Source organism: Diachasma alloeum, unplaced genomic scaffold, assembly GCF_001412515.2.
Source record: "Diachasma alloeum isolate Michigan unplaced genomic scaffold, Dall2.0 Dall_scaffold_00608, whole genome shotgun sequence".
NCBI classification, from domain to species: Eukaryota; Metazoa; Arthropoda; class Insecta; order Hymenoptera; family Braconidae; genus Diachasma; species Diachasma alloeum.
The window spans coordinates 164,549-178,148 of NW_021680740.1; the positions used below are offsets into that span (position 1 = coordinate 164,549).

Sequence of the window (13,600 nt, forward strand, 5' to 3'; positions counted from 1 at the left end):
AATAAAATTAAACGTGACTAATGTGATGAGATAAGGAGAGCCTTTGTGTGTCGCTGTGTGAGAAGTGATGATTTTCTTTGTCAATCGTCACAATTTTTGTGATTTTCAAGTGATGATTAAAAAGTAGATGACTTTCATTTGATTAAATGTCGAATTATCTCAATAATTAATCGATTTAGGGAAAAACATCATAGAACATTTTTTGTTGGAAATTTCGTCAGCTATAAAAAAGCTTCAGAGGTATTTCCTCCTGAAACCAATCGTCCCTGAGATATTCTCAAAAAACAAATCTTCAAATTGAAGTTTTCATGACAAAGTAGATAATTTTCATTTGATTAAATGTCGAATTATCTCAATAATGAATCGATTTAGGGAAAAACATCATAAGACATTATTTATTGGAAATTTCATCAGCTATAAAAAAGGTCGAGAGGTATTTCCTCCTAAAACCACTCGTTCCTGAGATTTTTGCAAAAAACTAATCCCCAGATTGAGTACTCATAAAAAATGATAAAAGGTTTTCTTCTCTTCACCTTCACCGAAGGAAAAACGAAAGAAAAAATATTATCTCATAAAAATCTTTATATTTCCACCATATTTATACAAAAGAACTGCACCGGAGCCATACACAAGATAATAATACGAGAATAATAATATAATCTGATAGAAAAACCTCACGTTCTTACAACCCTAAAGAATTTTAAATATTGCCATTAGAAAAATAAGTTTCAGGCCATATAAAGCTCTTTTTATCCTAATTTTACACTTAAATTTTGTTTCCATAACATAAAACTTACAGTACATCAGCGAAATGTCGAGTGATCTGTACACGTCGGAGTGGCGAATGTCCACAACAGCCTGGATGTGGTTTCGTCTGTTCGATAAAAGAGATTCTGACTTTTGAAAAACGATATAATTTATAAGTTTGATGATAAAAAAGTCCTTTCATTCCACAATGAGATCGAAATGCTCAATTTCATCGAACGTTTGGTTGACACTCTTTGCCCATTCGTCGAGTTTCTTCTGCTGCTCCTTCTCAGCTTTTGTCATTTTACGTTTTTTCGTTTTACGTGTGAAGTGATCTTCGTCCTCTTCCTCGGAATGAATATCCTCGGTTTCGTCGGAGGTGTTGTGGTGGAAACCTCTTTTACGTTTACCATAGGAATATCTTGGGGGCTGAAATTATTTAAAACATAATGAGTATTGGACGTCCAGATTTAAGATTGATTTTCTCGTTAACGAGAGGTCTGAGAGAAAATTTACAGAGAACAATTTTTCTTGAGAATTTAATTCTCTGTAAAAAAGATTCAGTGACATTTTCTTGTAAAATGGCTCGTTATGGAGATAATTGCGTAATTTGTAATCAACTTTTTAGTTTTCATAATTTTAATAAAATGAGAGACGAAAGTTTACTCTTGAATTATCTCGATAACTAGAGATTTGAGAGAAAAATGTCATAAGAAATTTTCTTTTGATAATTTAATTCTCTACAAAAAAGGTTCAGTGACATTTTCTTGTAAAATGGCTCGTTATGGAGATAATTGCGTAATTTGTAATCAACTTTTTAGTTTTCATAATTTTAATAAAATGAGAGACGAAAGTTTACTCTTGAATTATCTCGATAACTAGAGATTTGAGAGAAAAATGTCATAAGAAATTTTCTTTTGATAATTTAATTCTCTACAAAAAAGGTTCAGTGACATTTTCTTGTAAAATGGCTCGTTATGGAGATAATTGCGTAATTTGTAATCAACTTTGTAGTTTTCATAATTTTGATAAAATGAGTGACGAAAGTTTAATCCTGAATTATCTTGATAACTACAGATTTGAGAGAAAAATGTCATAAGAAATTTTCTTTTGATAATTTAATTCTCTATAAGAAAGGTTCAGTGAAATTTTCTTGCAAAACGACTCGTTATCAAGATAATGACGAAAAACCGAAAAAAAATCCTCATCCCCAGAAATTCACCTGTCTAAAATGCACAGGTTCAGGATCAACGAACAGAGGCACCTCCACAGGGCTGGTCTCCCTCTCCTCAGCATCGAAGGTGTCCAAGAAGTGCCCAGCCTCCACCAAGTCCTTCTTGGTGGCCTCGTGGGTCTCCTTCCTGACCACACTCTCTCCACCCTCATCCTCACTGACATCTCCACTGCTCACCTCCACCCTTTCCTTCTCCTTCTCAATCTTATCCAAATCCTCAACAACGACCTTCTGCACTGGCCTGGTGGGCATCCTCACAGGCCTCTTCTCCACAATTTTCTTCCGAATGTTCTCCACATCAACCCTTTCCTTGCCTTCAACCTTCTTCTGCCCCTTTTCCTTGGCTTCAACCTTCTTCAGAATCTCCCCAGCAACATCAGCCCCTGGAGCAGCCCCTGAGGACTCATCCTGTCCCCCCCAGCTCTCCTCCTCAAACCCAAAAGCATTTCCAACACTGAACTGCTCCCCAGGCCTCTTGGCACTCCTCCCAGGAACAATGCCCTCCCCCTCATCAAAGATCCCATGAGCAGTGCTGATGCTCGTGCTCGCAGGCATCTCAGGGATCCCCAGGAAGCCATGGAGGTTCGACTGCCTCAGAACCCTCTCCTCCCTCACGACCTTCTCATTCTCCACCCCAGAAGCTTCATCCCTCATCCTCTCATTCTCCAGAGGTCTCAAGGGACTCCCCAAGGGCGTCCTCACCCTCTTGCTCTTCCTGGGACTCACCTGATTCTCCTTGTCCTCCGCAGAGCTCCCCTCAGACATCCTGGGGCTGGCAGTCCCAGGGCTCGAGACGTTTCCCAAAACAGTTCCAAACTTCCTAGGTGACTTATTCTGTGCCTCAACAACCGAAGAGTCACTCTCCTCCACGATCTTATTGATTTTCCCCATCGCTCTTTTGTTTTCCGTCGTCAAGGAGTGAATTCCATGAGGCGTGAGGACTTTTTTCCCCTGGGGAGTGCTCTGAAAGACATTTTTCACCCTCGAAAAAGTATTCGTGGCGATTGGACGCCAGGGGCTGCTGGGATCGAAATTGCAGTCAACTTTATCGTTATTTTGCTTAACGATTGGGGAGAATGATCTTCTGATCAACGAGTGATTCATCATTGTTTTGTACTGTGTGGAGGGGCGATTGGTGAAGGCACTGGTGGGGCCTGTGGAGTCCGAGGGGGCGTGCAGAGGAGTCGAAGTCAGGCTGATCCTTCTGTCTCCCTCGAGTCTCTCATTGGAGAACATCGTGGGCTTTTTGGACTGGAGAACTGGTGTTTTTGGGGTCGACGAGGGGATTTTCGAGGGTCCAGGGGTGCCCGAGGGGGTGTCCGAGGGGACGTGGACGTCCACAATCACCTCGAAGTGCTCAGGGGCTGGGGAATTCCCTCGAGAGGATGATGGGTATGACGGGGCTGGAGATGCTGGGGCTTCCTCAGGGATTTGACACGCTTCAGGGACATTCTGATGATTGTCCAGGGGTCTGGAAGCCTCTCCCAGGACCCCTGGGCCCCCCTCAAGCCCCTTCTCACCAATTTCAACGCCAGGTTCAGCTCCAGGAATTTTTCCACTCGTTTTCTTAATCTTTTCTTCTTGATCCCGAGGCCTGGAGGTCGTGGCAACTGCCTCAGGTACGACTCCAACTCCAGCAGCACGAATTTTCTCACCCCCAAGAGCTTTTTTGAGACCTTCACCACCAGATTTAGTGATTCCTACAGGAATTTTTTTATCAACTTTCTTAACGAGTTCTTCTGGATTTCTTTCGACTCCTTCAATCATCTTCTTGGCCCTCTTGGCTGGTGCCTTCCTCACAGTCCTCTTCTTCCTCTTCCTCTGGAGTCGTTCACTGGAGTCATTAGCATCGAAACTGAATTCGTAGATTTCCTCCTTGTCCTTGGGATTCTCCTGGACACTCAGGGTCTTGTAGACTGGTGGCTTTGGGTGATCACCTCCAGCCTCTGGTTTTTTCCTCTCGACGATCGTCTCCTCGTTGTAATTCTTGGCCGTTCGTCTCGGTCTCAACGTCTTCTTGACTTTTGCGAAGGACTCGGCTAGGGTTGGCTGACGTATCCTCGAGGGAGAGGTTTTCGTTCGCAGGGGCCTCCTGGGGAGCCTCAGCCCTCGCTTCATGGGGGAGACCTTGGAGTGGGTCAGGGTGATATTTCTCTTGTTCTTGAAGAACTTTTTCTCTGGCTTTTGGGGAGATTTGACAGTTGGTTTCGTGAGGCGTTTTGACTTTCTCTCGATTTTCTCTGGCTTATCTGGGGGTTTTGGCCCAGCAGCTGATGATGTCTTCGATCTCGTCGTCCTGGGAACGTTCCCAGGGGCTTCTGGACCCTCTGGTCGAGTTCTTGGAGATGATTTCGTGCTCCTGGGGGAGGCTCCCCTCGATGAAGGCTTCATGCTCTTGGGGGGATCCTTGGAGACCTTTCGTGTTATCCTCGTGGGGATTTTTCTTGGCTTTTCTACATCGTCAGGCTCTTTCTCGGTCACTTGGACACCAGAATTTTTACTCGACCTCGAAGGAACTGGGGGAGGATGCTTTTTTATCACTGATGAAGGCCTCGTTGGTCCTTTGACAATTGTCTTCTTCTTATTCTCATCGTCTGGTGCTGATGTTGATTTTTTCGTTGAGCCTCTTGTGTTTATTCTCGTCTCAGGGTCATTGTCAACTCTCTTATCGCCAATACCTTTTTTTGAAATAACAGTTTTTGATGACTCGACCGTTAAATTCGTTCTGTCCCGCAAAACTGGCGATCGTAATTCCAATAGGACGTCTTTTTGGGGTTTTTGATTACCTTTTCGTGGATTTGGTGAGGGATTTTCAGCCTCTGGGGGTGGCTCATCGGTTCTGAATCTCGATGGGGGCTTACGAAGTCTCGTTGAACGAGACATCGTGATGGAGAAATTTTTTAGTCTGAAAAATATGGGATTTGGTGTTATTTTTTTTGGGGGTTTGGGTGTTTAAGGTGCAAACATAACCTTAAATTATCTGGGGGCTTCTTTGTGGCGAATGTTTGGAGAGTGCGGGGGAAACTCACCAGCTTGATGCTCTGGACGTCCTTCGGCGGTTTCGGAGACGATGAATAATTGACTTGGGGACGATCTCTCGTGATGATTGAGGGGTGACAATTATTTTGTCAAATTCGGGGGGAAAGTAATCTATTTACCATTTAGTCCCGCGCAAAACAGCGTCAAACGACACAACGAACATCACTACGCAGTTTGTGGAGGAGGGGAGGGTCACGTGGGCCAATGGGGGGCGTCGGAAGGGCCGCCATTTTGTGGGTAGTTACGATTTTGAACGATAGGTTTGCGTTTGAAATTTTTTGGGGTGTTAAAATTTGAATTGAAAATTGAAATTGAATGTGAAAATTTATGTTGAAATGAAAATTGAATGGTAAAATAGGAAAATGGGGGTCACTTGATTTTAAATATCTCACGATGGGATGACGCGATTTGGATGAATTTGGGCTTATTTTGAAGGGTGAGGATGTATCTTTGGAATGAGCGCTGATTGGATGGATTTCACTCTGCCGATCTTGAGATATTTGAGAGTGAAGGGAGATATTTTAAATTCCTGAATTACGTGAGTCAATTTAGAAAGTTTGAATTTTTTTGGATTTATCTTGAAAGGGAGGGGGTTTAAGAGAAAATGTCATTCGACTTTTTTGTTGAGAATTAAATTTCCAATAAAAAATGTTTTATGGTATATTGCTCTAGAATCGCTTGTTATTGAGATAATTGGACTTTTGTATTCATCAATAATTTCTTCTTGATCGTGAAATTTGAGAGGTCACTAATGAATTATGCGTTTATGTCGAAAAAAGAGAGGTTTTCCGAGAAAATGTTGAAAGAATTTTTTATGGAGAATTAAATTCTCAACATAGAATGTTTTATAATATTTCGCTCTAGATTCACTCGTTAACGAGATAATTATTCTTTATTTTCATCAGACATGAAATCTCATTAGGAAAAATCCAGAAGTCAATACGAAATTTCGCGGTTATTAAAAAAACCAGTGAATTTAGAAGAAAATGTAAAATAACTTTGTTCTAGAAAATTAAATTCCCAACAATAAATGTCTTTCCACATTACTCTCTAAAACCGCTCGTTATCGAGATAATTACATTTCTATATTGATCAATCACGTCACCTCAGTCGTAGAAGTCCAAAAGTCAATACAAAATAATGCATTTATTTCGAAACCCATTGAATCTAGAAAGAAATATCATATAACTTTTTTGTAACTGACAAAGTTTCCAGTAAAAAAGTTTTCTACCATTTTATCCAAAAACCCCTTCATCTCAAGATAATATCGATTTTTCAAAAAACCTAAAAAATCAATTCTTTCCACCCCCCCTCCGATATCATCAATCCCTTCATTATCGACCGAGTCCTCCTGCAGAGGGCGCTACCAGCCGGCACATCCTGCCAGTCAAAAAAATCCGAGAAAAAAATAAAAATAAACAATTAACCACTGAATTCTGTCAATCGCCGCATAAATTGTCAATAGAAACCCCAAGATCCGAATAAAAATGGAAATAAGCGAGAGTAGCCCCTCGGAAAGTGAGACAAGTCTCTCCTCGCTCTTCGACTCAGGATTGGATCTCTTCAACTCCCTGGAGAAGAGCGAGGAACCAACGTCTAACCTAGAAGTCCAGGTCCAGGTGAAGAGATGCATGAAGATGCTGGAGGACGCGACAAAGCTGGTGTCGATGGCAGACATGTTCAGTAAAAACGAGGATTTCGATGAGATTCCAACGGAGAGTATCAAGTACTTCCTCCTTCCCGCTCTCCTGGGGTCTCTCGCCACAAAATTGTGCGACAAGGCGCATCGTTTGCACTACGTAAACGTCTCAGAGGTCTATTTCTACGATTTTTTGGAGAGAGTGAAGGGGTACGGCATCACGGACGTGGAAATCCCCGAGAGGAAGGCTGAGACTGGTGAAGCTCCTCAGCAGTTGTCTTCACCAGCTCCACCATCCAACACGAAGATGATCGAGGACATGGTGCACACACGCGAGAGCAAGTTGAAGCGATTCAGAGAAGAGAAGGAGCTGCAGGAGCAGCTGGTGATCCTGAGGAAGGCGATGGACAATCCCAATCTGGACGACGAGACCGTCAGGAAGTACTTTGTGACGCTGATCAAGTCCTACGTGATGAAGGCCATCGACGAGATCAACTCACTAGCTCAGGAGAAGGACATTCTAGGGTACATGGAGAAGATGAAGAGGGAGGGGGCCGAGGAGTCCACGAAACCGAGGGATTATCAACCCCCGAAGCTCCAGCCCATCATCATCACGAAGAACGACGTCCAGAAGAAGGTGTTCGGGGCTGGGTATCCGAGTCTGCCAGTGATGACTGTCGAGGAGTTCTACGAGAAGAAGATTGCTGATGGCGAGTGGTCAGCTGCTGGTCCAGGAGCTAGTGCCAAGAGCCTCCAGGACATGACGAACAACCAGAACTCGAATCAGGAGACCCCTGAGGATCTCGAGAAGGAGGGGAAGATCGAGAGGGATGACGAGGAGTATCTCATGCAGCAGAGGGCCATGGACGAGTACAAGGACACGCATAAGAGGGGCTGGGGCAACAGGCACAATCGCAGTTAGAGAATAGATTTTTTTGGAATTTTTTTTTTTTTTGGAAAACCCATGTGTAACAGATAATTTGCAATGTTTGTAATATTTCGTATTGATTGATGGTATTTTTTTTTGATGATTCGTTAATAAAGTATGAGTGAAACATTAATTTGAGTATTGGAGTGCTGATGGACAACTGAAATATGAGAATACTACCACTGAACTACCGATGAAAAATTGAATCATAAGTATTCTACCATTGAACTACCGATGAAAAATTGAATTGAATGAAGAGGGGAGTGAAACAAACGCTTTTGGATTTTTAAAAAATGTTCCTAAGGCATTGAATTGTTGATAACATTCTTATTTTGTGGAGATTGAGTTGCTTTCTCTCATGAATTAGGCTGGGTCCAGTTTATTAATTAATATTTCTCTGAGAATAACGAAAATTGGAACAACACTCAAGTCCAAGTCCCAATTTAGAATTTTTAATATTTTCTATTACTTTTTTTGGGCTCAGTCCAAATGACTAGATCAATTTTTTACCATTTGGACATCATATATTTCATCACCTCAAATCAGCTAATGACCGCAGAGGCCAATTACTACGAAACAATTTTTTTTTTGTTCACAAATCATTCAATCTTTGTCAAAAGTATTTCCCTATTTTCCATAAAAAATCAATCTTCCAAATAACAAGTAAAAAAATGAAAAATCCATGCCCCCTGTCCTCTCCAACTACTCCAATTAAATTTCCATCATCATTAATTAATTCTTAACAATTTTTTTTTACAAAAAAACCTAAAGCTTCATTTCCACCAAAACATTGTTCACGTTGGCAATACTGTCATGGCAGTTACGCCGAAGTATCATTTGAAATAGGCCCCACAATTTGTTTACTCCGTTGTTGACAAGTACTAAACCCACAATTCACCACTAAATGACTTTGGCTAGACCCTCGAAAGGTCCGTGTCATTCCCAGTGAGTTAACCCCTCCCACAATGCTAATATACAGTATTCCAAATACGAGTAAAGTGCATCATGCAGTCACGAATAACCTCCGAACATTGGGGGTTAAGTCGAGGGTGAAGAGGTCTCACCCAAAAACCGACAAAGACAATCGAGTTAAAAAGGTTTTCGGTGTTTCCCTGAGCCAGCAAAAATTCGATACCATTAAATTATCGACTGGTGTTGTGATAAGTGTTCCAGTATTTGTGAAACAATCAGTGAATTATCTTGATCTTCATCTCAACCAAGAGGGCCTCTTCAGGAAGGCTGGCTCACAGACTAGACAGCGAGAGCTTGTCGCCAGATTTGACAATGGAAATGAACTCGGTGATAAGTACAATGCCATTGATGTTGCCAATTGTCTCAAGAAATACCTGAGGGATCTGCCGGAGCCACTGATTCCCAATGATTTTCATGACTTGTTTGTCAGATGTGGAATGCTCAAGTTCTGCAAAGTTGATGCCATTCTGCAGGCCTGTCTCCTGCTGCCCATCAAGTATTTGATGACTCTGGCTTTCTTGATGGACTTTTTTCAAAGGGTCGCGAGGTACGAGGCAATGAATAAAATGGGGGTCGACAATCTGGCGAAGGTCGTTGGCCCCAATATCATGCCTGTCAGGGAGACCACTATGGCTGCTGTGCAGAATAGGCTGAATGCTCATCTCGCTATTGTTAAGGTAATTTGGGGAGCGGTTTCAGGGATTTATTTTGCAGATTCAGGGGGTTTTATTTGGGATTTTTAGGTTCCTGCTGGGAATTTGGGGTTTCAGTTTTTGGGGCCTCCGGGTTGATTTGGAATATCTGGGGATTGAATGATCCGATTTGAGTCGATTTGGAGTCATTTTGAGGGTTGAAATAATAGGTTTGGAATGAGATTTTATTTTTGAAATTTCACTCTGCCAATCTTGAGATATTGAGGATTGAAGGGAGATTATTTCATCTAATTTTTATATTTGGGGAGCAAATTGCAAATCTTTTTTATGAGAGAAGGAATTTTGGATGAAAAATGTATTTTTTTTTTAGGGCCTCTTGGTGTTAATTTAATACTTAGTGAGATATAAAAAATTCAAGGATTCAGTTTTTTTTGGTTTTTTTAAATATTTATGTTGGAAATTGATGGTTTCAGTTTTTGTCGTTCTCCTTTAACTTTGAATATCTCGAAATTGAATGATGCGGTTTGAATGAATTTGAAGCCATTTTGAGGGTTGAAATAATAGATTTGAAATGAGATTTGATTTTTGAAATTTCACTCTGCCAATCTTTAGATATTGAGGATTGAAGGAAGATTATTTTGCCTGATTTTTATATTTGGGGGGCAAATTGCAAATTTTTTTTATGAGAGAAGGAATTTTGGATGAAAAATGTATTTTTATTTTTTTTTAGGGCCTCTTGGTGTTAATTTAATACTTAGTGAGATATAAAAAATTCCAAGGATTCAGTTTTTTTGGTTTTTTTAAATATTTATGTTGGAAATTGATGGTTTCAGTTTTTGTCGTTTCTCCTTTAACTTTGGATATCTCAGGATTGAATGATGCGGTTTGAATGAATTTGAAGCCATTTTGAGGATTGAAATAATAGGTTTGAAATGAGATTTGATTTTTGAAATTTCACTCTGCCAATCTTTAGATATTGAGGATTGAAGGAAGATTATTTTGCCTGATTTTTATATTTGGGGAGCAAATGGCAATTTTTTTTTATGAGAGAAGGAATTTTGGATGGAAAATGTATTTTTATTTTTTTCGAGGGCCTCTTGGTGTTAATTTAATACTTAGTGAGATATAAAAAATTCCAAGGATTCAGTTTTTTTGGTTTTTTAAAATATTTATGTTGGAAATTGATGGTTTCAGTTTTTGTCATTTCTCCTTTAACTTTGAATATCTCGGAATTGAATGATGCGGTTTAAATGAATTTGAACTCATTTCGAAGCTTGACGAATTATCTTTAAAATGAGATTTGATTTTTTAGATTTCACTCTGCCACTCTTGAGATATTGATGAATGAAAGACCATTTTGCTTGATTCTCAGTCAAGTAAAGTTCCAAACTCGTTGATTTTTTTATTTACCATGAGAACTAGTGGTTTTAGAATAAAACGTCAGAAAACTTCGTTTCTATAGCAGGAAATCTCAGACAAAAAATGTCTCGATATTTTTTGTAGAAGCTCTCGTCATGAAGACAGTTAAATCCTCAACAACATATAAAAAATACTTTTCCCATTCCGTTTCACAATTTCACTCTTCAATATCTTGAGATCTGCAGAGTGAAATTTGATCACTCACTCCCGTTCCAAAGCTCTTCTTTCACTCTTGAAAATGACACCTGATGTATTCCATTCTCATCGTTCACTCCCAAAACATTTATTTTACTTATTCATTTATTCCTAAAACTTAACGATCATTTTATGGTAAAATATCTCATAATTCCCCATGAACACGTAAATTTTCAAAAGACTACTCACCCATAAGAACCTCAACTCTTCAGCAAGTAAAACTCCCCCCATTTTTTCACTTCTCAGATATTAATCGAGAATGCCCGCCGCATTGGCGTTCTCCCCAAAGAAATAATGGAGACCGCCATGTCAGACACCAACAGTCCAGGTACAGACCTTGACCACTCGAGCTCCTCCTTCAAAAGTAAAAAAAAGAAGCACCGCTCTGGTAGCCTGACCCGAATGTTCAACGGTCTCAAGAAAATCGTTGGCAAAAATTCCCCCGAAGACTCTCTCTCCCGTCGCTCCTTGCTCCCCGCCCAGCCCCCTCCCCCCTCGCCCTCAAAATCCTCAAAAAAACGAAAGCTAGCAGACCCCCTGCCGAATCCCTCCACCACGTCCAAGAAAAAGCGAGATTCAAATCCGCGAATCTTATTCCCCTCTCCAGTATCCGAGGACCCGAATCCAACAGACGAGAAACCCCAGAAAGTCGACAAGTCCAGGAGACTGGGTCTCAACCTGGACCGCTTGGTCTCCAGGAGCCGCCACAAACTGGGCCATGAAACCGAGCCTGAGCACTCGCCGGTGATCGAGCGCCGCTGGAGCATGGCGAGTGGCGTCTCCAGAAACCTGAAGAAGAGAAATCTGAAGAAGTCAAGCGCCTCCTCCCTGATCGACACGCGAACCAAGTCCACCCTGACAGAAGAGTACGATCACTTCTTCATGGAGGCCGACGTCAACCTCTCCGACGAGAACCCTGATCACCCTCCCCTCCCTCCAAAGCCCCTCAAGTCCCTGACCTTTCCTCCTAATCCTGCCAAAGCCCCCGAAGAATACGTCAAGATCCCAAAGAAGGAGTACGAGGAGATAAAAAACCGTGTCTCAGCGATTGAAACGAGGATCGATCAAGAACTCGAGACGATCGACAGCTTCTGCATGGATTCGGCAAGCGAAGTCCAGAGCAAGTACGAGAGGACTCTAGGAGAGGCTAGCATTGGCAGCATCACTCCTGCTGATCAGCTTGCCAGACGTCTGGGGAAAGAGCTGAAGATTCGGAAGCCATCGGAGGGGAAGGTTATCAGATCCCCCAGTGCCAGAAAGATCGGAAACATCAGGAGACGATCGCAGGAGAAGCCTGCGAGCAAACGGAGAGTCTCGCGTTCAGCATCCTGGCATATTTCGGAACAGCCGACCCCTCTTGCTCCATCCACCTACCCCCAGATGGATGGGGACACGGTGTGCAGTGAAGAGACAACCGCTAGGTTAGATTTTCTCCATCAGCAGTTGTGCTCACTGATGAGTCATACTGCCGAGCACACTAGGTCTTCCTTCAGCTATGAGGAATCCGAAGGGCAGATTCCGTTGTTAAAGTCCCCCAGGGTGGGAGCCCTTAGGCAAGTCCGGAGGGCTTCGTCCTTCCACGGGAGTGAAGTGGAACAGAAGAACCGAGTTTCTTACTACAACCTTCGGATGAGTAATTTGAAGAAGACTAATTCCCAGAGGCAGATACAGGATGCCTTGCCATCGAGTCAGAACGCGGGGAAGAAGTTGGAGTTTATGACGGAGAAGGATTTGTTCACGTGGGAGAACGCCAGTATTTATTTGGAGTCTGAGAAACACACGGCCAAGTCCTTGTTACTGCGGAGGAATAGGTCTCCTAGACTGATGCAGACAGGCAGGGATTCTGTCGCTAAACTCAGGACGCAGAATGCAGGGATGGTGCTGGCTAAGGCCAAGTTGTTTGATGATGAGTGCAAGAGCCATCAAGAAGCGGTTGTGAGACAACGCACCTCATCGCAGTCCAATCTGAGGGAAAAGGTGACTCCTCCTTCGAACAAGTCCGAGAGGAAGAAAAAGTGCAGAAGCCCGAAGAGTCACGAAGGAAGGGTCAGGAGTGACCAGGAGAATTCACTCAATCTGAATGTCAGTGCTGTAGCTAGTGAAGCTCCCTCGAACTACAGGACTCCACACATCAAGAAACCTCTAGCCGTGAAAACCCCAAAGAGTGCTAGGTCCTTAGTCAGGAGGGCACCTGTCGATATGAAGAGGACTCCTCTCAAGGCTGTTCCCTTGGCTGGCACTCCCAAGAGGCAGAGTCCCAGGAATGCATTCAAGGCGAGACAAGTTACCCGGACCATTGATATTGATTAGGGCCAATTTGGAAATTTGTTCTTGTAGAACTAGGGTTTTAAATGTGTTTTTTATCGTAGGTATACTATTTTTGTGCGAAATTTTTTTGATTGAGGTGGATCTCAGTCATGGTATTTTTTTATTGTACCTTTTATTGTATTTTCTGAGGATTAATAAATAATATTGGACACTGGATTTGGGAGGGATTGTTTGTTATTGAAGTATTCATGAAAAATTACACGAGAATTCTGCCACTGAACTACCGATGAAAAATTATATTATGAGAATTCTACCACTGAACTACCGATGAAAAATTATATCATGAGAATTCTACCACTGAACTACCGATGAAAAATTATGAGAATTCTACCACTGAACTACCGATGAAAAATTATGAGAATTCTACCACTGAACTACCGATGAAAAATTATGAGAATTCTACCACTGAACTACCGATGAAAAATTATGAGAATTCTACCACTGAA

The 13,600-nt window shown here is 41.9% G+C and overlaps 3 protein-coding genes across 4 annotated transcripts; 2 read left to right on the top strand and 1 right to left on the bottom strand.

The window, feature by feature from the left end:
- Positions 1-564: 564 nt before the first annotated feature.
- Positions 565-5,175, bottom strand: LOC107043660 (serine/arginine repetitive matrix protein 1). 2 transcript variants are annotated; one of them, XM_015265242.2, is made up of 4 exons: positions 5,011-5,175; positions 4,768-4,886; positions 1,970-4,659; positions 565-1,176 (listed from the first exon to the last, which is right to left on the bottom strand). In XM_015265242.2, the coding sequence occupies exons 2-4, from the start codon at positions 4,862-4,864 to the stop codon at positions 946-948; spliced, it is 3,018 nt and encodes a 1,005-aa protein (XP_015120728.1). In that variant the 5' UTR covers positions 4,865-4,886; positions 5,011-5,175; the 3' UTR covers positions 565-945. The 2 variants fall into 2 exon arrangements, with proteins under 2 accessions (XP_015120728.1, XP_015120727.1); XM_015265241.2 differs by having other exon boundaries at positions 1,970-4,886.
- A 1,221-nt stretch (positions 5,176-6,396) lies between these two features.
- Positions 6,397-7,720, top strand: LOC107043661 (immunoglobulin-binding protein 1). The gene has a single exon (XM_015265243.1). The coding sequence runs from the start codon at positions 6,508-6,510 to the stop codon at positions 7,579-7,581; it is 1,074 nt and encodes a 357-aa protein (XP_015120729.1). The 5' UTR covers positions 6,397-6,507; the 3' UTR covers positions 7,582-7,720.
- A 704-nt stretch (positions 7,721-8,424) lies between these two features.
- Positions 8,425-13,274, top strand: LOC107043627. The gene is made up of 2 exons (XM_015265192.1): positions 8,425-9,236; positions 11,073-13,274. The coding sequence occupies exons 1-2, from the start codon at positions 8,553-8,555 to the stop codon at positions 13,134-13,136; spliced, it is 2,748 nt and encodes a 915-aa protein (XP_015120678.1). The 5' UTR covers positions 8,425-8,552; the 3' UTR covers positions 13,137-13,274.
- Positions 13,275-13,600: the final 326 nt, after the last annotated feature.

Excerpts from the sequence above, each read along its gene's own strand:
- LOC107043660 (XM_015265241.2), bottom strand. The coding sequence starts at position 4,864 with ATGTCTCGTTCAACGAGACTTCGTAAGCCCCCATCGAGATTCAGAACC. Across the intron at positions 1,177-1,969 it reads AACCTGTGCATTTTAGACAG|CCCCCAAGATATTCCTATGG; the intron begins GTGAATTTCTGG and ends AAATAATTTCAG.
- LOC107043661 (XM_015265243.1), top strand. The coding sequence starts at position 6,508 with ATGGAAATAAGCGAGAGTAGCCCCTCGGAAAGTGAGACAAGTCTCTCC.
- LOC107043627 (XM_015265192.1), top strand. The coding sequence starts at position 8,553 with ATGCTAATATACAGTATTCCAAATACGAGTAAAGTGCATCATGCAGTC. Across the intron at positions 9,237-11,072 it reads CTCATCTCGCTATTGTTAAG|ATATTAATCGAGAATGCCCG; the intron begins GTAATTTGGGGA and ends TTCACTTCTCAG.